At 48.4% G+C, this 19,521-nt stretch overlaps 1 protein-coding gene across 3 annotated transcripts in view; it reads right to left on the bottom strand.

Annotated features, from left to right (window-relative positions):
* Nucleotides 1-3,553: 3,553 nt before the first annotated feature.
* The window catches only part of COG7 (component of oligomeric golgi complex 7), a 65,031-nt gene continuing 49,063 nt past the window's right edge, over nt 3,554-19,521 (bottom strand). For 2 of the 3 annotated variants that reach the window (XM_032157114.2, XM_032157115.2), the window contains 5 exons: nt 19,023-19,163; nt 13,370-13,453; nt 8,258-8,372; nt 7,384-7,527; nt 3,707-4,149 (listed from right to left, as the gene is read on the bottom strand). In XM_032157114.2, coding sequence (XP_032013005.1) covers nt 3,983-4,149; nt 7,384-7,527; nt 8,258-8,372; nt 13,370-13,453; nt 19,023-19,163 — 651 coding nt within the window. In that variant the 3' untranslated portion in view covers nt 3,707-3,982. Of the gene's footprint in view, nt 4,150-7,383; nt 7,528-8,257; nt 8,373-13,369; nt 13,454-19,022; nt 19,164-19,521 lie in introns of all 3 variants that reach the window. The other variant, XM_032157113.2, reaches the window with a different exon arrangement.

Here is a 19,521-nt window from a genome sequence, read left to right on the forward strand (position 1 = left end):
AGCCCAAGCCTGTCCCACTCCACAGCCTAGTAGCTCTCATGAGCCCAGCACAAAGCTCACCACAAAGCTTCCACTTTCGAGCAGCATGTGTCACCTTCCAGGTTTCTGGCTCTCGCTTCTTCGAGGCAATAGCCAGGCTCAAACCCTGCCAGGAACAACCTGTGATCCACCACATGAGAAACCAAAATATTTTTCTTTGTGTGGGTTTGAAGCTGATGCTGTCAAGGCCAGCCAAACTGGTTCTGAGGATGTGAGGATGGCATGTGTGGGAAGCCCTGTGAGGACAGAGCTGGTGGGACACTGACCCTGGCAACCCAGTGGGGCTGGTTCAAGAGTGGCCTTGGAGGTTGGGCGCAGTGGCTCATGCTTGTAACCCCAGCACTTTGGGAGGCCGAGGCAGGCAGATCTCCTGAGGTCAGGAGTTCAAGACCTGCCTGGCCAACATGATGAAACCCCATCTCTACTAAAAATACAAAAATTAGCCAGACATGGTGGCATGTGCCTGTAATCCCAGCTACTCGGGGGGCTGAGGCACGAGAATCACTTGCACCCAGGAGGCAGAGGTTGCAGTGAACTGAGATCACCCCACTGCACTCCAGCCTGGGCGATAGAGCGAGACTCCATCTCAAAAAAAAAGAACGGCCTTGGGGATGGCAGGGTCACTCCAGAGGGCTGGCCTGGGTGACCTGCCAGCCCGCTGGGATGAGGTGTCCCACCACGTGCCCACCGTGTCCAACATGAGGAAGGCTGCCTGACAGCCGGGCAAGAGTATAGGTGCCGCGGTCACCAGGCTCACTCTGAACTCCGGCCCTGCCACGTGGTAGTTGACTGGCTCTAGGAAAGTCCTTAAACCTCGCCATACTGTGGATAAGACTCCATGCCTCCCAAGGCTAGAGTGAGGTCTGTTTATTTATTTACATATTGATTGATTGACACAGGGTCTCACTGTCACCTAGGCTGGAGGGCAGTGGCGAGATCATAGCTCATTGCAACCTCCAATTCCTGGGCTCCAGTGAGCCTCCCGTCTCACCCTCTTGAGTAGCTGGGACTACAGATGCCCACCACCAAGCCCAGATAATTTTTAAAAATTTTGTATAGAAATGAGTCTTGCTCTATCACCCAGGCTGGAGTGTAGTGGTGCAATCTTGGCTCACTGCAGCCTCAAACTCCCAAGCACAAGCAATCCTCCTGCCTCAGCCTCCAAAGTAGCTGAAACCAAAGGTGTGCACCACCGCAGGCTAATTGTTGTATTTTTTTTTTTTTTTTTTTTTTTGGAGAGACAAGGTCTCACTATGTTGCCCAGGCTGGTCTCAGACTCGTGGCCTCAAGCCATCCTCCCGCCTCAGCCTCCCAAAGCCCTAGGATTACAGGCATGAGCCACCATGCCCAGTCTGTGGTGAGGTTTAAGTGAGACATCCCACAGAGGCAGAGCTCAGCCCAGCCCCTGAGACCCAGGCAGGGCTCAATTCCAACGACAGCCCCTGTGACAGACACCACTGCCATCCCCTTTCTTTCTTGTTAACAGAAACCCAATCAAGGCAGCCAATAAGCTCAGCTCAGGCTATAAATCCTGATTGGTCTAAGCCAGTGTTTCTCAACTGGAGGAAGTTTCTGGAGACATTTTTGGTTTCACAACTAGGAAAATACTACTGGCATCTAGTGGGTCAGGAAAGTTAAACAGACTGCAACGCACAGAACAGCGTCAAACACAGAGCTGTCCGGCCCAAAACGCCAATAGCCAAGGCTGAGAAACGCTGGTTGAAGCCAGCCTGGGCTTTGTTGCCTCCTTTGTAGCGGGGACGCCTCGTGACTGAGAAACGGCCAGTGAGGGCTAGGAGAAGGTTGGTCAGGGCTTCCAGGGAAGCTGCCACTTGCATGATAGAAGGGACAGAATTGCTGCTCTACCTTCTCTGCTCCCTTCTTCCCTGAATGCAGATGCAGCACCTGCAGTTACAAGAGTCACCTGCCACGATGAGGCCTCCAGCACATGGGGCAAAGTTTCAAATCACAGGGCCTGACTCCAACCAGCCACTAAATCAGTGCCTGTAGCCACCACTCTTTTTTTTTTGAGATGGAGTCTCACTCTGTCACCCAGGCTGAAGTGCTGTGGCACGATCTGGGTTCACTGCAACCTCCACCTCCCGGGTTCAAGCAATTCTCCTGCCTCAGCCTCCAGAGTAGCTGGGATTACAGGCACGCATAACCATGCCCAGCTAATTTTTGTATTTTTAGTAGAGACGGGGTTTTGTCACGTTGGCCAGGCTGGTCTCGAACTCCTGACCTTAGGTGATCTGCCTTCCTCAGCCTCCCGAAGTGCTGGAATTACAGGCCTGAGCCACCGTGCCCAGCCACCTTTTACTTCTTTTTTATTTCTTGTTATCAAGAAAAATTAATTTCTATGTAAGTCACTCAAATTACCTTATTCCATTACTTATAGCCAAATATAATCTTAACAGATAGACGCTATTAATGAAAAACACTGATGCTCATACACCATACATTTTAAAAGAGAAAAAATGTGTGCCAGGCACAGTGGCTCATGCCTGTAATCCTAGCACTTTGGGAGGCCAAGGCAGGAGGATCACTTGGGCCTAGGAGTTCAAGACCACCCTGGGCAACAAAGCAAGATCCCGTTCCTACAAAAAATGTTTTAAAAAATTAGCCAGGTATGGTGGTCCCCATCTGCAGTCCCAGCTACTTAATGGGCTGAGGCAGGGGAGTCGCTTGAGCCCAAGAGTTCGAGGCTGCAGTGAGCTGCAATTGTGCCACCACACTCCAGCTTGGGTGACAGAGTGAAACCTTGTCTCAAAAAAAAAGGAAAAAAGTAAAAGCCTAATTCCTTACCATGGCTGACCAGCCCCCTTATGATCTGCCAGCTTCTCCAGGGATACTGCTTCACCCTTTCCTCCATGAAGCCCCTCCTCTCCTGCCCCAGCTGCCCTTGGACATGCCTCAGGGCCCAGTCTGCACCACTCCCTGGGCCTGAACGCGCCTCCTCCTTCACTCTCTGCCACATGGCTCTTACTCTGAAGGTCTCAGGCTGCCCACTTTATGCAGTACCAGCTTCCACCCTGACACCTGCTTTTCTGCTAGCACTTACCTCTGAAATTATCCCCATTTACCTTCTTCTCCCTCCCTCTCCCACTGAACATAAGCTACAGGGGAGGACCTGTATCCCCAGACATCCCCAGTGCGCACAGCATGGCAGACATGTGGGAAACACTAAAAAATGCATTGAAGAAGGAAGAGGCCGGGCGCAGTGGCTCTTGCCTGTAATCCCAGCACTTTGGGAGGCCGTGGCAGGCAGATCACTTAAGGTCAGGAGTTTGAGACCAGCCTGGCCAACATGGCAAAACCCCGTCTCTACTAAAAATACAAAAATTAGCCAGGTGTGGTGGCGGGTGCCTGTAATCCCAGCTACTTGGGAGGCTGAAGGGGGAGAATCACTTGAGCCCAGGAGGCGGAGGCTGCAGTGAGCCAAGATCACACCACTGCACTCCAGCCTGGGTGAAAGAGTGAGGGGAGAAAAAAAAAGAAGAAGGAAACAGTCTTCTTGCATTTCACAGTAGCTGTTCATTCCATTTTCAAGATTTGATCCTTTAAAAAAATTACCTAAAAAGTCTTCTCTGATAAATAATACATCTTTAATTTACAACTCTTTTTGATTATACAAATGAGCCAAGTCTTTTTTTTTTTTTTTTTTTTGAGACAGAGTCTCGCTCTGTCGTTAATTATTGTATTTTTAGTAGAGATGGGGTTTCACCATGTTGGTCAGGCTGGTCTCGAACTCCTGACCTCGTGATCCATCTGGCTTGGCCTCTCAAAGTGCTGGGATTACAGACATGAGCCACCATGCCCAGCCGAACCAAGTCTTTTTAAAGTAACTTCTGCCCAATCTTGGGCAGAGTTTCTGAGCAAATCTGTGCTGGCCAGTCACAGAACAGTAGCCCTGGCTCTCTTGGTGGTTGGGTGTGCGGTGGGGTCAGTAATTCACACTCCGCATGGTGGCCACGGTGGTGGCCAGGCGACGGGGCAGGCCTTTGCTGACCTGTCTGTAGTCCTCAGGCCTGGTCTTCAGGAGCGTCACGATGTGCTGGAGGGTGCGGGACGGCTGCAGGCCCAGGGCATCCATCACGTTGATCAGATAGTCTGTGAGGGCAGAGAGGAGACAGACAGAGCTCCACAGACACAGCACCAAGCAGGTCAGAGCCCCACAAGGCCTCCCCTGAATACGAAACAGAGAAGCTGCCTTGCCAAGTCCCTAGATGCGGGGTGCCAACCCTGCCCTCAAAAGGCAGTACCCTTTACTCACCAGGTTCTTCCCACAGTGTCAGACCAGACTGTGAGCTTGGCTTGAGTCTAGGAACTCTAATTTAATAAAGAACTAACCAACATCACTCCCATCCCCATCCACCCACACATATACACTCACATGCACACACACTCACATGCACACACACTCTCACATCCCCACACACACACACTCACATGCACACACACACTCACATGCACACACCGCCTTCAGCACCAGTCTGAAGGACCAGCTGACCTCACTCAAAGCTCTGTTCTGGGGACTCCTGGTTCCCAGCCCTGGCCCCCAGTGTATCCACTGACCACTTGGAAAACCCAGAGGGTCAGGAGACACACAAGCTTGTCTGAGCAGCTACTAAAGACCTCCCGTCAGAACCCCGCAGTGAAGACACAGACAGTGTCTAGGGTGAGACCCTGGTATAACGCAGGTTTCCACATTTCCCAGATGACCCGAGGCATTGGGGATAAAGTTGGACACAGATTACGGAGCCTACCCCCAGACTAGGTCGACAACCATCCCAAGAGAGGATTCCAGGTTTCTGTCATTCTACAAAGCGACCCCAGTGGTTCTAATCACCAGGCAAGCTTGGGTGACATTGACAGCATGGGGGAGCAAACCAGGTACAGCCAGGTGTGACCTCAGAGAAGCCCTTCCACCTCCCTGAGTCTCTGCTTCCGTCTGTCCACACAGTTACCACCCATCAGGCAGCATGGATAGGGGATGAAGCGGGAAACGACCATGAGAGCACCTGATGTGTCGCAGGTGATCAATATATCAACGCTGCCTTTGCCTCCTTCCTGGGCAGTGCAACCCAACCCAAGGGAGGCCTTGCAAAGCCTTCTCCAGCTCCTCGCAGTTCATGCTTGGAAAGACTAGAAGACAGCAACACCCGGGTACGCCCCTGGCTACTTTCTTTTTTTTTTTTTTCTTTTCCGAGATGGAGTGTCACTCTTGTTGCCCAGGCTGGAGTGCAATGGTGCGATCTTGGCTCACTGCAACCTCCACCTCCAGGTTCAAGCAATTCTCCTGCCTCAGCTTCCCAAGTAGATGAGATTACAGGCGCCCGCCACCACGCCCCGCTAATTTTTTGTATTTTTAGTAGAGACGGGGTTTCGCCATATTAGCCAGACTGGTCTGAAACGTCTGACCTGAGGTGATCCACCCACCTCGGCCTCCCAAAGTGCTGGGATTACAGGTGCGAGCCACCGCGCCCAGCCTCCCTGGCTACTTTCTGATCTTGGGTTCGTCTCTTCTCCTTGACTAAAGTGAAGCTCCAGGCAAGGCCTCAACCTTCCCTGTGTGTGTGGTTTTTTTTTAATTTTGTAGAGACAGGGTCTTGCTATGTTGCCCAGGCTGGCCTCAAATTCCTGGGCTCAAGTGATCCTCCTGCCTCGGTCTCCCAAAGTGCTGGGATTACAGGCATGAGCCATGGTGCCCGGTCCCCTGTGTTTTCCTTTTAGGCCCAACTCAGGGCAGGGCCAGGAGGAGATGCCTGCTCTGTCCTGGCTGACTCAGGAAGAGCTGCTTCCCAGCAAAGGTGCCGCCAGGCAGGTACTTACTCTTTTACAAGTTTATCCATAAAACCGGGAGCTCCACTTGACTGTCAGCCAAGAGCTGCAAACAGCGGGTCCACAGTCTACTAGGACATTTTTGTTTGGCGAGCAGTGTTTTTTGTTCTGTTTGTGCTCATGCTTAATTTGAATGTCTTTCAGGTGTGCATGCTTTGCCACAGACCTCACCACTCTATCGCCTTACACCCTGTCAGTTTCATATACTAACCTTACCTTCCCTGCCCCTAACATCACATCCTTACCGTGTAAGCTCAGTAAGCATGGGAGCTGCTTAAAGCTTTGTTGTCTCTCCTAGAACTACAGCTGGCACACACATGCTCGAGCAATGCTGAATGAGTGAAGAAATGAATCTGCAGGGGGAGCTTAACAGGGAGGAATAACAAGGACAGCTGAAACTGAGGGGCAATCCCTAGATTTCGCTCCACTCAGTTCCAGTTCTTCCCCATTGCTGCCTGTACTAACAGGGAACACCAACACGCATTTGGATTCTCTCATCTCTCTTTCTCTGAAGGGAAATAGCCAAAAGGCTGCCTGTTCCTCTGGTAAGTGCCGAGAGCTGACTATGAAATGAGCAGGGGTCAGGAACTCAGGACAGCTGGATCCCAGGCCTGGCTCCATCACTAACAGCTCTGGGACCCGGAGGAAAGCACCTTGCTTCTAGTTCTTCTTCTGCAAAACAAGAGCCAGAAGCCGGTTGAGCCTGGCTCAGCCCTGTGGTCACTGAGGACGAAGCTCTGGCTGGGTCCCCAGGGAGCTGATCTTTCAGGCTTCTACCACCCACTCTCCTGACCACCCCAAGAGGTGCGTTAGGCTAAAGAGCAGGCAAGGCAATGGAATGGTATCAAGAGACTGGGGAGACTCCCTGCCACCTGCCAACAGTAGCCCCATGCTCAGAGTACACCTGGGCAGTGAGGCCCTCCAGTAAAGAGGGCAGGCAGGAGCAGAGGGGACATGCCCACTGACTTGGGAGGCAGGATGCTATCTGGATGGAGACCACAGAGTGACCCTGGCCATGTGGCCTTGTTATGCAACTGCCCTGGGCCTCCGTTCCCTATCGGTATGATGGAGAAGAGAGCACCCACCTCACAGAGGAGTTTGGAATTACACAAGATGATGGGTGCGAGTGCTTGGTCCAGCGCCAGGCATGCCTGGTATGCAGTAAGAGCTCATTAAACACTGGCTGGGAATTATGGTACAAATGGAGCGGGCCAGGTGGGGCCAGGCTGCAGGACTCACTGAAGCTTATCTCACTGAAGCTCCCCTCAATGGTTCTCAAGTCCTCTTTGAAAACATAGACGTCTGAGCTTCAACCTGGTCTTGCTAAGTCAGAATCTCTGGGGCGGGGCCTGGAGAACCTGAATTTTCAACCACCTTCAGAGCCAAATCCGCAGCTGAAGCTAAGGGGAGACTTGGGATGAGATTCCTGGAGGGCAAAGGAGAAACTGACAGATGCAGCGGGCAAGAGCTGTCCCTCCCACCGCCTGTCCTGTGGGGACCCACCGATGTCGGTGGCCAGCTGCTTGGCAGAGTGTGGGCTCAGCTCGGGGATCTGCAGGATCGCGTCGCAGTAGGTCTGCATCGTGGCTCTGGCGATCGAGCCCAGCCAGTTGTCAGCCATGTTGTCCAGCTCAGGCAATTCATCCCCTGGAAAGAAAAGGAGGTCACCAAGGAAAATTCAGGCCTGCTGGATGACCTGGCCTGCAGTAGCTGCTTAATGCACCAAAGTACCAAGAAGCCTCTGGTCTCAATGGGAAACACAGGAAACCAAGAACAGTTACATCTTAAGGCCAGGTGCAGTGGCTCATGCCTGTAATCCCAGCACTTTAGGAGGCTGAGGCAGGCGGATCATTTGAGGTCAGAAGTTTGAAACCAGCCTGGCCAACATGGTGAAACCCCATCTCTGCTAAAAATACAAAAATTAGCCAGGCATGGTGGTGCACGCCTGTAGTCCCAGCTACTCAGGAGGCTAAGGCAGGAGAATTGCTTGAACCCAGGAGGCGGAGGTTGCAGTGAGTCAAGATCGCACTACTGCACTCCAGCCTGGGTGACACAGCAAGACTCTGTCTCAATAATAACAATAATACAGAATATAAAGTTACACACAAAATACCATCTGCTTACAGAGCAGAGCCAGAGGGCACAAGTGAAAGTGGAAATACCAGTGTGTTCCACAGTGGGATGTGGTTATAGATTTTTTTCAAGTTGTGATATTGTTTTAGATACAGCATCTGTACAAAAAGTACAAGTTAGAAGGTTTAAAAAAAAAAAAAAAGCAGGGCTTGGTGACAAATGAGCCCAAGGATAAGGTGTCATCTGGAGTTTCTATCCTGGAAACCGACGACTTGTAACATGGCCAGAAATGGTCCCCGCTTACCCTGCTCAGGAGGAAATGGCAGCTTTCCAGCATGCAATGCCAACTCTAAGGCAGAATCCTCCTGAGTCACAAATGGCTCAAGATTCAGGGGGAGGGACATGATGTACTGCCCAATCTGAAACAAAAGAAAGCACTGTTAGCCTGACATTGACACATATGGGTTATTACTTTATGGGTACATTTGTGTGAAGGCAAACGGTAGAGAGACAAAATTGCTAGACCTCAGGTGATCCCAAGTCTGATCTTTCTAATATGTGGCAATGCTTGTTATGGCAGTACCCTAAAAAAGAATCACTGGTAGCTTGCATATAGATTATACATTCATCCTTCTTATAATGACCCCAATATTTTTGAAATGCATTCAACACAATCTCTATCTCAAATGAAGTAATGGATATAAAAATGATTTGTAAAATTTGAAGCACTGCGTAAATATAAGTATTATTACTGTTCATAGGTGAAAAACCAATAAGATACTAGTGTCAGAAAGTGTGGGGCCAAGCAAAAATTCAAATCCTGTCTTCTGAGGCCAGGCACGGTGGCTCACACCTGTAATCCCAGCACTTTGGGAGGCTGAGGTGGATGGATCACCTGAGGTCAGGAGTTCAAGACCAGCCTGGCCAACATGGTGAAGCCCTGTCCTACTAAAAGTACAAAAATTAGCCAGGGATGGTGGCAGGCACCTGTAATCCCAGCTACTTGGGAGGCTGAGGCAGGAAAATCACTTGAACTCAGCAGGGGCGGAGGTTGCAGTGAGCCGAGATCATGCCATTACACTGCAGCCTGGGTAGACTCTGTCTCAAAAAAAAAAAAAAATCCTGTCTTCTGGATTTGGATCTGATTCTCTCCCTCCTAGATAAATTTAACCAGAAGAAGAAAGGAATTCTGTGTGTGTTTTTTTTTTTTTTTTTTTTTTTTTGAGACAGGGTCTCGCTCTTTCGCCCAGCCCGGAGTGCAGTGGCGCAATCTCGGCTCACTGCAAGCTCCGCCTCCTGGGTTCACGCCATTCTCCTGCCTCAGCCCCCCGAGTAGCTGGGACTACAGGCGCCCACCACTGCGCCTGGCTAATTTTTTGTATTTTTAGTAGAGACGGGGTTTCACCGTGTTAACCAGGATGGTCTCGATCTCCTGACCTCGTGATCCGCCCGCCTCGGCCTCCCAAAGTGCTGGGATTACAGGCGTGAGCCACCGCGCCCGACCAGGAATTCTGTTTTTAAAAAAGCCATTTATAACTATAAATTAATTTGGAGAAAAAACTATATTGTTTTCATAACATAAACTCTTGAAACTAAAGATAGACAAAACCCTGGCTGGTGGGGAATTGCAAAAGGTCATTTGCAATTGTCCTAAAAGACATTTAGGACATGCCCACAATTAGCACAGTCTTGGTCATGTGTTTGTCAGATATCCATGTGATGCCAAGAGTGTATTTTAGACCACTGTTTCCTATTTCTATTATAATTCATTGTTTTGTGTTTTAAGGTTAAGTATATGTTGTTTCAAAATAAGGGGGTTGACTTTTCAGGTTTCAAAAAGATAATATATGTTTTTAAAAGGTCTTTCAGCCTGTTGTTGCTTTTTTTCTTCCTGCTACATATTCATTCCATGACATTCCTGTCACTGATAATTAATTCTGTAAGCTAAATGTCAGGGGACTATCAAAGCAAGATCTTCTCAATCTGGCTTCACACATGTCTACGTAACAGCAGGCTCTTTCAGGGTGTGGTGTCCAGAAGTTAACAGAGACTCGAAAATCTACCCAGACCAGAGAACTACAGGATGATCATGCCCTTCTTTCCAAACATTCAATATGGTTTGGCTGTGTAAGTGTAAACATCCATTATTAGTTTGGTGTCCCTTTCTTCTTTTTTTTGTTTTTGAGACAGAGTTTTGCTCTTGTTGCCCAGGCTGGAGTGCAATGGTGCAATCTCAGCTCACTGCAACCTCCGCCTCCTGGGTTCAAGCAATTCTTCTGCCTCAGCCTCCCAAGTAGCTGGAATTACAAGTGCCTACCACCACACCTGGCTAATTTTTTTTTGTATTTTTAGTAGAGATGGGGTTTCACCATGTTGGCCAGGCTGGTCTCGAACTCCTGACCTCAGGTGATCCACCCGCCTCGGCCTCCCAAAGTGCTGGGATTACAAGCGTGAGCCACTGCGCCTGGCCTGGTGTCCCTTTATAAGAGGTACACAGATGGTAAAATAAATCATTTTTTTCTTTCATGTACTTAGTATAATCTTTCACCCAAAATAAGCAAGTGGCCACTTACCTCACTAATAACAACAGCTACTGTAAATTTCAGCTTGAAGTGTTAACAAATTCATTTTTCCTCAAGGCTGGGGGAAGAGAAGGATGCTGATTTCTGGTGGTGGAATTTCTCCATACTATAATAATTCCTCTCCACAAGCCCTTCCTGAACACCTACTATGTACAAAGACCCCAGACATACTCTTATATTTGGTATACCTTTCATCTGTAGCCATAAGCTTTTGGCTAAGTCCACAGACTCAATTTTACCTTGCATATATATTGTTTTTAAATTTCAAAGCATTTTCTCCTATTTCATCTCTTTATAATGCTCACATGATTCTGTGTGGGTGAGGGCTTTCACCAACAAAGCAAAGTATCATTTAGGTGAAAAATTTCAATAATCTGACATCTCTAACTTCAATCAATTGGCCTCAGACTGTAGGAATTGCTGGGGTTCCTAGATGGATCTCACGGTGCAGGTTTCTCTCAGGGGTCTTGTGTCTCTGTTCACTCTTTGGAAATCAATATGGAAAGGGCTGCTTATCATCCCACCTGTGGGTATTTGTCTACTATTCTCACATATGCAATCAATATTTCTTGATATCCTAGTTGGGTTAACTCAGTGACTTGGGAAAAATGAAAAGTTTTGAGGTCAGACAGACTTGGGTTGGAGTTCTGGCTCTACCACTGTGAGAACCTGGGCAACTTAATTTGTCAGGACCTTGGATCATCATCGCTGAAATGAGGATGACTTCATATTACTTCAAAAGGTTGTGGTGAGGGTAGAATTAATACGTGTGCTATGCACGTAAAGCAGCTGGTATCCTAACAGAGCAGCCACTGGGTAAGTCGCTGCTTCCTCCCGGCCCCACTCCCACTGTGAAGGAGGGCTGCCACACCCGTCTCACAGACATGATCTGGCCCAGCCACTAACCAACCTGGCACTGTCCCCGCACACAGTACGTGTTCAATTAGGTGTTCCTTTCCTGGGTTCAGGTCATCAGCCTCCGTACAGCTCAGGAGTACGGCAGCAGGCAAGGAAGGGCCTGGGCCTGGAAACTCCTCCTAGCCCTCCTTCCCTCTCTAGACCTCAGTTTCTTCAACCTTAGAATCAACTTGGTAGCCTCTCAGGTCCCTTCCAGCACCATCATTTTCCGAATCAATTTAGATTGCAAGCATATTATCTCCATTCTAAAATCAGACCACTCAGCCGGGCATGGTGGCTCACGCCTGTAAACTCAGTACTTTGGGAGGCTAAGGTGGGCAGATCACTTGAGGTCAGGAGTTTGAGACCAGCCTGGTCAACATGATGAAACCCCATCTCTACTAAAAATACAAAAATTAGCCAGGTGTGGTGGTGGGCACCTGTAATCCCAGCTACTTGGAAGGCTATAGCTGGAGAATCACTTGAATCCAGGAGGCCAAAGTTGCAGTGAGCCAAGATCGCGCCACTGCACTCCAGCCTGGGCGACAAAGCGAGACTCCATCTCAAAAATAAATAAATAAATAAATAAAAATAAAATCAGATTATTTCCATGGGTTGTAAAGACCAACCCACATCTTAACAGTTTCATCAGTAGAGGGTATCAGGTGCCCTGGGAAATAGAAGGGAAATGACTGTTGTTTTAGACTTGATACTGCTCCAAATGAACAGAGAGCAGAGAGCCAGTCACCTCACTGCCTGCCAGAGGGACTGCCATGCACTTCTTGCAATTATACAACATGTACTTTTTTTTTTTTTCCTGAGGCAGGGGGTTGCTGTGTGGCCCAGGCTGGAGTGCAGTGGCACAATCACAGCTCACTGCAGCCTCGACCTCCTAGGCTCAAGCGATTCTCCCACCTCAGCACCCCAAGTAGCTTGGGACCACAGGACACACCACCATGCCTGGATAATTTTTTACTTTTTTGTAGAGGCAGGGTCCCCCTATGTTGCCCAGACTGGTTTCAAATTTTGGGGCTCGAGCAATTCTCTCACCTCCACCTCCCAAAGCTGTGACTATAAGCATGAGCCACCATGCCCAGCCTAACATTTATAATCTTTTTAAAATTCCTTTCTAGTTATTTAGGGAAGAGTCACAACTTACACATAGGGGTTGGATTCTAACGCAAGAGCGTAAGGCAGAAATCACCTTGAAAAGTCCCAGAAATCTCCCATTGTATGAGGTGAGTGTGGTTTGGCACACATTACTCCTCTGTAGTGTTTCTTGTGCACACTGACATTTAAGAGCACCTGAGCTAGACTGCAGGAAGGAATGGAAGGAAAGGCCATGTGCAGGTGTCTGGGTGACTGTCAATTCCCAGGGGTGAATGGGGAGGGCAGCAAGGACTCCACGTGCCCCCGCTCCCCTGCATACTTTATTCTGTTTTCTTTTAATATTAAGCCTCTATAACTGCAGTTCTTCTGAAGAGATATGTTTGTTGCTATGAAGTTAAACATGAAAGCACTCCACACAGATCCTGGCACATAGTAGGTGATCACTAAAAGCTGGCTGAATTTGAATTCACAACCACAAACACACACTACTCTTCTGAAAGTCACAGAGAAGAATTGGCCACCTGCCTCCTGTCTTCCCAAGTCAGAATTTCCTATTAGACTCTCAACTCTGACGCCCTCAGGTACTGGCCACATCTCATACAGGGAGAGATGGTGAAGGAGTGAGAATGTGCCGGGGTCTGGAATCGCCATGTGGCTCTGCTGATCTTCTTAAAGTCCAGGATCTGGGTACAGACTACCCCAAAGCACAGGCTACCCAAAAGGGTCAGATAGCACCCATGGGGAAATGATTATAAGGGCAAGAATCAAAAGACAAGGAAGGTCTGAAAGGCTTGGACCACCCCAGAGAAGCACACAGAAGCTCTTACGTTGCTGATGTACTCGAGAGGGGTGAGACTAAAGGCAGGCAGGTCATCCGTGAGGGTTTCTCCGATGCCAGCCGTGTTCCAGCTCTAGGGGTGGAAGGAGAGGACACAATCAGTACCTAGCAGCCAGGCAGCTGTAAAGACGCCACCCAGAAATACACAAGAAGAACGTGGCCTTCCCCGGAGGTGCTGTCTTTGGTTGGAGCTGACTGTTGGAGCCTCCACCACTCAGGAGGCAGGGGCTTCTCTTCTTTAAAGCTTCACCTGGAAGCCCGCCATACAGAAGGCAATGGTTTCTCTCTCCGCATTCCTGCAGGTCCATGAAACAGGAACTGCCACATTGGCTGAACTGTGGGGTGGGAACTGATCCCTTTCATTTATCTCGCTGAGATTGTGACAGGAGAAAGTTGGATATTTTTGGTCCAAGTTTCTCTGTGTAGCGGGGCCACTGTGTAGAGAGGTGCTGGGTGCAGACAGCCTCACTACTCCATGGGTCCTTAGCACCCTAACGAGAACAGGGCACCCTGAGGTCCCCCACAGAGGCCACATGTCAGTCCCTTATCTGGGAGGGAGGCCTAGGAAGCCCCTCTGGCTGCAGGAAGAGCCAAGCCTTGTCGGCAATACTGCTTTACCTCAACTAAAGCTGCTGCTTTATTTCTCACCACCTTCTGGATCTGTTTCTCAACTGATCAGAACTCAGAGGGACGGGGATGGGACGGCACTTCCAAACGCCAACAGCTGCCCCTCTGGCCTCTCTGTAGTCCCCCTGTGTGAGGATAACCTCGGCACCAACACGTGTTTCTTGCCATTTGGAGTGGAAACACCTTCCGCGTTGCTGTGGGAGCCTTCCCAGCAGTCTATATAGAGTTGGGTAAAGGACCCGTGCACATGTGCTCACAGACTTCAGCGTGGCACACCTTCACACAGAAATCTCGCTTCTTACTTCCAACGTGAGCCACTCTAAAGCCAGCCTGGAAAACGAGACTCTTTCTGGCTGAACTCCGGGAATGACTCCAGCAGTCATGTAGGAACTGCTGTCTGCAGCCACCTGATGCCGGATCCGGTTGCCTGATCCTTTAAGTAGCATTCCGGGAAAGGAATGACCATGTCCAACCCTGGGCTCCCAGCCCAGGCTCAGCCTCGGCAGCCCTCCCCATGCTCTCTAGCACCCACCTGGTTCAGTCTCATTTTCTTTGATGTAAATGAGCTCTTTTCTTCCCCACCCCAGGTGCCCCCAATCCCCGTCCTACAGTTTTCTAGACTCTTTGTTCTTGCCTGAGAATGCTCTTTTGTCTCAAAAGAGCTACTTTTTTTTCCAGCTAACTCCCAATCCACCGAGAAGGAACACGCCAACCATCCACATTTACCAAGTACCCAGGATGTCGAGTGTCTTGTGCTAGGCTTTGCAGAGAAGAGACAAAGAAATGTAAGATTTGCTCCTTGCTCTCTAGAAGGGAGCTACTTGGGGAAGCAAGGCCCCCTGACATACTCCCACCCTGTACACCTCCACACCTCCCATCCTGTTCTGGCCCCTCCCCTCTCCCCCCTGCAGACACATGAGTGCTGCCTCCCACTTCTAGAGCTCTCAGTGTCAGAGGCAAGGAGCAAGAGCTCAGGGCGATTAGAGAAGCGGCTGGCCATAGGATGTATGTGGTACACAGAGGCAGAAAGAGGCTGGAGGGAGAAGGCACAGCTTTAAACACCAGGCTAAGTAAAGGCTTTACCTTCAACAAGTAAATTGCAAGGGAAAAAGAGAGAGAGAGAGAGGAAACTTACCATTCAAAAATGACAAAAAAGACATCCCAATAAATCTCTATGTGCAGGATCCTGGATCCTAGATCCTGACTGAAAGGGTTAAAATAAATTATGCCATTTATAAAACAACTGGAAATTTGAACACTGATGACATTAGGAATTCCTTTTTTCTTTTTTAGGGTTGACTGTGGTACTGTGATTATTTTTAGAGTCCTTCTATTTCAGATGAGGGGGTATGTATGAAACAGGATGGCTAGAAGTGGATCATGGTTGGAGCAGGTGATGAGTATATGGAGTTCCTTATACTCTTCTCCCTACTTCCGTGTATGCATGAAAAGGTCCATAGGAAGTTTCTAAAAACAGACAATCAGACTAGCCCTGGGGAGGGTTTTGAATGAGGAGAGATAAAACCAAAACAATGCTTTGTGAAGGTGAATACAGCAGCCCTGCAGAAAATTGGGGTGGGCAGATGAAAAGCTCAAAAAGAGCTCAGAGATGATGAGAATCCCCTGTGGAAACAGGTGTGGGACACAGAGAAAAGGAAGGGACAGCAATCCTTGGTGGTTTGTTGGCAAAGAGGGGTGCAGCAAGGGAGCCGAGATGGTGACAGGCTGGGAAGCAGAGTGTGGGGAGAAGCAACGGCTTCCAGGAGACCAAGAGCAGGTAGCAATGTGCAGGGCGAAGACAAGCACTGCTGCCATCCATCCCAGGGACTGCAGCCTGGAGGTCCCAGGAAAGGCCTCAAAGGGGAGGCAGGAGGAGCAGCCTTAAAACATGAACAGGCAGAGGAGAGAGGGAAAGAACAGCCGGAGTGGGAAAGAAGTTTGGAAGAAGTGCAAGACAGAGTGGCTTGAAATAGGAGGGTGCTTTAAAAGCAGCAGAGGGCTGGGTGCAGTGGCTCATGCCTGTAATCCCAGCACTTTGAGAGGCTGAGGCGGGCGAATCACTTAAGGGCAGGAGTTTAAGACCAGCCTGGCCAACATGGTGAAACCCCGTCTGTACTAAAAATACAAAAATTAGCCGGGTGTGGTGACACTCGCCTGCAGTCCCAGATACTCGGGAGGCTGAGGCATGAGAAGTGTTTGAACCCAGGAGGCGGAGGTTGCAGTGAGTGGAGATCACGCCACTGCACTCCAGCCTGGGCAACAGAGTGAGACTTTGTCTCAAAAAAAAGAAAAAAAAGGTGGGGGGAAAAAAAGCAGCAGAGAATGTCACTTGAGGGCAATAGGGAAATGCTGCAGGTCATTTTTTAATTGTTCAAAATTTATTTAAAGCGTCCTTCGAATGGGCTTTTCTATCCATCTGTCACCAGGTAAAATAGGTAAACTTCAATAATCTATTTTGAAATCAAATATAGCGTTGGTTTGTAGTCTCGGAATATAAAAGGGCAATAGAATTTACCAGCAAATGCTGAAAACAAACATTTGATGACCAGGGTTTAATTTTCAAATCCTTAAGGCCAGAGTGTTTGCCTTGGTATTGTGTGCTGGCACCCTCGGAGTGCTCCTCCTAATCTCCAAAGCCACCTGCGCCCATTCCCAAGGGCCCGTGGTGCTGTGGTGAAGCCGGAATGAGAAGGTAGGGCCAAGCGCCCAGGAACGCCACCATCATAATGAACTCTGGAATGCAGAAGTAGAGGGAAAAGGACGGGGGAAGCACCACCCCTGTTTAAACGTAGAACTAAGTCGGGAAGCACTGAGGTTTCAGAACAGAAGGTCAGTACCGTCAGCTTTGACAAAATAAAAATAATACAAACAACCCAATCTGCAGGTGGGGGAGGGGACAGGAGAGAGACAAAGAAAGCTAATCCTTTCGTTTTTCAATGGATCATACGTATCAGTATCTGTCTGCAATGGAAACAGGATTAACAAAAAGCAATGGCAACTCCAATCTCTTCATACTCATAATCTTTTTTTCATAACCTTGGAGAGAGCTTCTGGGGAATGAGTATCTTTTGTGGAGAAAAAAAAAAAATCTCGACCAGGCTTGGTGGCTCATGCCTGTAATCCCAGCACTTTGGGAGGCCAAGGTGGGTGAATCACTTGAGGTCTGGAGTTCAAGACCAGCCTAGGCAACCTGACCAAACCCCGTCTCTACCAAAAAATACAAAAATTAGCCCGGAGTGGTGGCAGGCGCCTATAGTCCCAGCTACTCGAGAAGCTGAGGAAGGAGGATCGCCTGAACCCAGGAAGCAGAGGTTGTAGTGAGCCAAGATCGTGCCACTGCACTCCAGCCCGGGTGACAGAGTGAGACTCAGTCTCAAAAAAAGAGAAAAGAAGAGAAAAATGTCTCAAGTTCAATAATTCCTTTGGATTCATTTAGTGTCTCTTTTTTCTGGTTAAATTCAAATAAAATTATATTGTGCATATCTTGTTTTTCTTAAAAACAGCACTATAGTATAATTCCATTTCTTCCTATAGATCTATCCACTGATGCCCACTCAGCCTTTAACATGTATAGGCGTGCAGAAAGAGATGTCTGGGTTGCTGGACATCAAACTGCTGACGCTGATTATTGCTCGATGGTGGGATCTTGGAGGTATTTATCAGATTTTTTTTTTTGTATTTTCTTGTATTGCTTGAGTTTCTAAAAATAAATACCTATATGATTTTTACTTTTAAAAAATCAAGTAAGTCGTTCTTCTTAAAAATGAGAATCACAGAAAAGAAGAAAACTACCACTTATTACACATCTACTCTGTGGCCAGTGCTATGCTAAATTCTATCAATATACAAAATCTCGCTTAATCCTCACCAATCTATATGAGAATTACTATATCCCCATCACACAGATGAGGAAATGGAGGCTCACGGAAGAAGGAATAACTCAGCCACGTGATGGCACCCACCTCATTTCTGCTACAGCTCTCCTCCACTTTACATCCCCTTCTGCGCTACAAATACAAAATCTGATTGAAATAGATCTCATGGCATTTTGCACAGAAAAATCATAAAGAGTGAAAATCACAAACTTCAAGGGTAGAAGGAACCTCACGATCATGTCGTTTAACTGAGTCCTTTTACGGATGGGAATCCTGACTCCCAGTGAGGGGGTGAGGCCTGACTGAGGCCATGCAGGAGCCCTGGACTCCCAGCCTTGCAGGCTTTCTAGAGGGTGGCAGAAAGGAGAGCATGTTTGATTTTGCCAGATGAGTTCTTGTCATTTTGTAAAAAGATCTCTTGGTTATTAAAGGCCCATAACTGGAATCCAAATGGCCTTGAAGGGTCAGTAAGATACACTAACCAGGGGGCTGTCCCGCCCAGTAATCCAAAAGGAAAGTAACAAGATCTGCAGCAGCGGAAAGACAGCAAGTAGAGAAAATAGAACTAATAGGCAATGCCTTGAAAAATAATTCAGACAACCAGAAACGAGAAGGGGGTGTGAGGAAAGGAAAGTGAGTCGGTTCTAGAAACAGCCAAATAGAAAACGTATCAAGGAAAGAAAGGAATAGAACCCTCCAAAGCCCCCTCAAAAACACAAGATCAATTCTGATAAGGCACTCCCCTAAGTAAAGTTCCAGGACCAATTCTCCAGAAGTGTTTCGTGTGGTGTGAAAATAATTCAATCTCAAAAGACAATTAGCTCTTCTGACCTGGCCTAACCTACTAAGTGGCACATAATCTCTATTACTTCTCTGCTGCTCCAAATGGGGAAAGTTAATCAAGCAATTTTAATAATCCTGAGAACCGCCTGTGAATAAAGTATCAGAGTAACTACAATAAAGATAAGAAATTCATGCTAAGCAATGAGGTGAGATTGGAAAGTGGCTCTTTCCGGCTTGGGAAAGTTAAAGTGGGATCTTCCCAAAGCTCTTGGAACAGGGAGGGTTAAGCCCACACTCAGTATGCTTGAGTTGGAGGCAGGACCTGGGGGAAATTGATGTGGTCAGTGGGAAACTCACGTCCATCTTGGAAATGAGCAACAGCTGTTGTTTGATGCGCAGGAACACGGAATCGAAAGCCAGCTGGTGGGCCTGCTGGTTAAGCCGAGTCAGCGCTGCTCGAGGTGCAGCCAGCAGGTTGTGGTTACTCGACCCTTTTTCCTAAGACAAGAAAATGCAAAAGGCAGTTGTTAGGCCTGAAACCCAACCCAAGTATTAGCTAGTTAACCATTTTGAAAACTCACAGGAGAATTGGGGGTTCTATGCAATAGTGGTTCCCAAACCTGGCTGTGCCCCAGGCCCCTCTGGAGAACATACTGAATTACAGATTCCCAAGCTCCACCCCAGAACTACTGCATCAGAGTTCACTGGGGTTGGAGCCCAGGAATCTATATTTTAAATTCACTTTCCCAGGTGATTCTGATGCACTTGGGCTAACACAAGCTCATGGACTAGCAGTTTAGGAAAAGTTCACCTGTGACCATCCCTCAGGGATAGATGAGGTGGGAAAGAGGGGGGA

This window comes from Hylobates moloch, unplaced genomic scaffold (genome assembly GCF_009828535.3).
Source record: "Hylobates moloch isolate HMO894 unplaced genomic scaffold, HMol_V3 SCAFFOLD_6, whole genome shotgun sequence".
NCBI lineage: Eukaryota > Metazoa > Chordata > Mammalia > Primates > Hylobatidae > Hylobates > Hylobates moloch.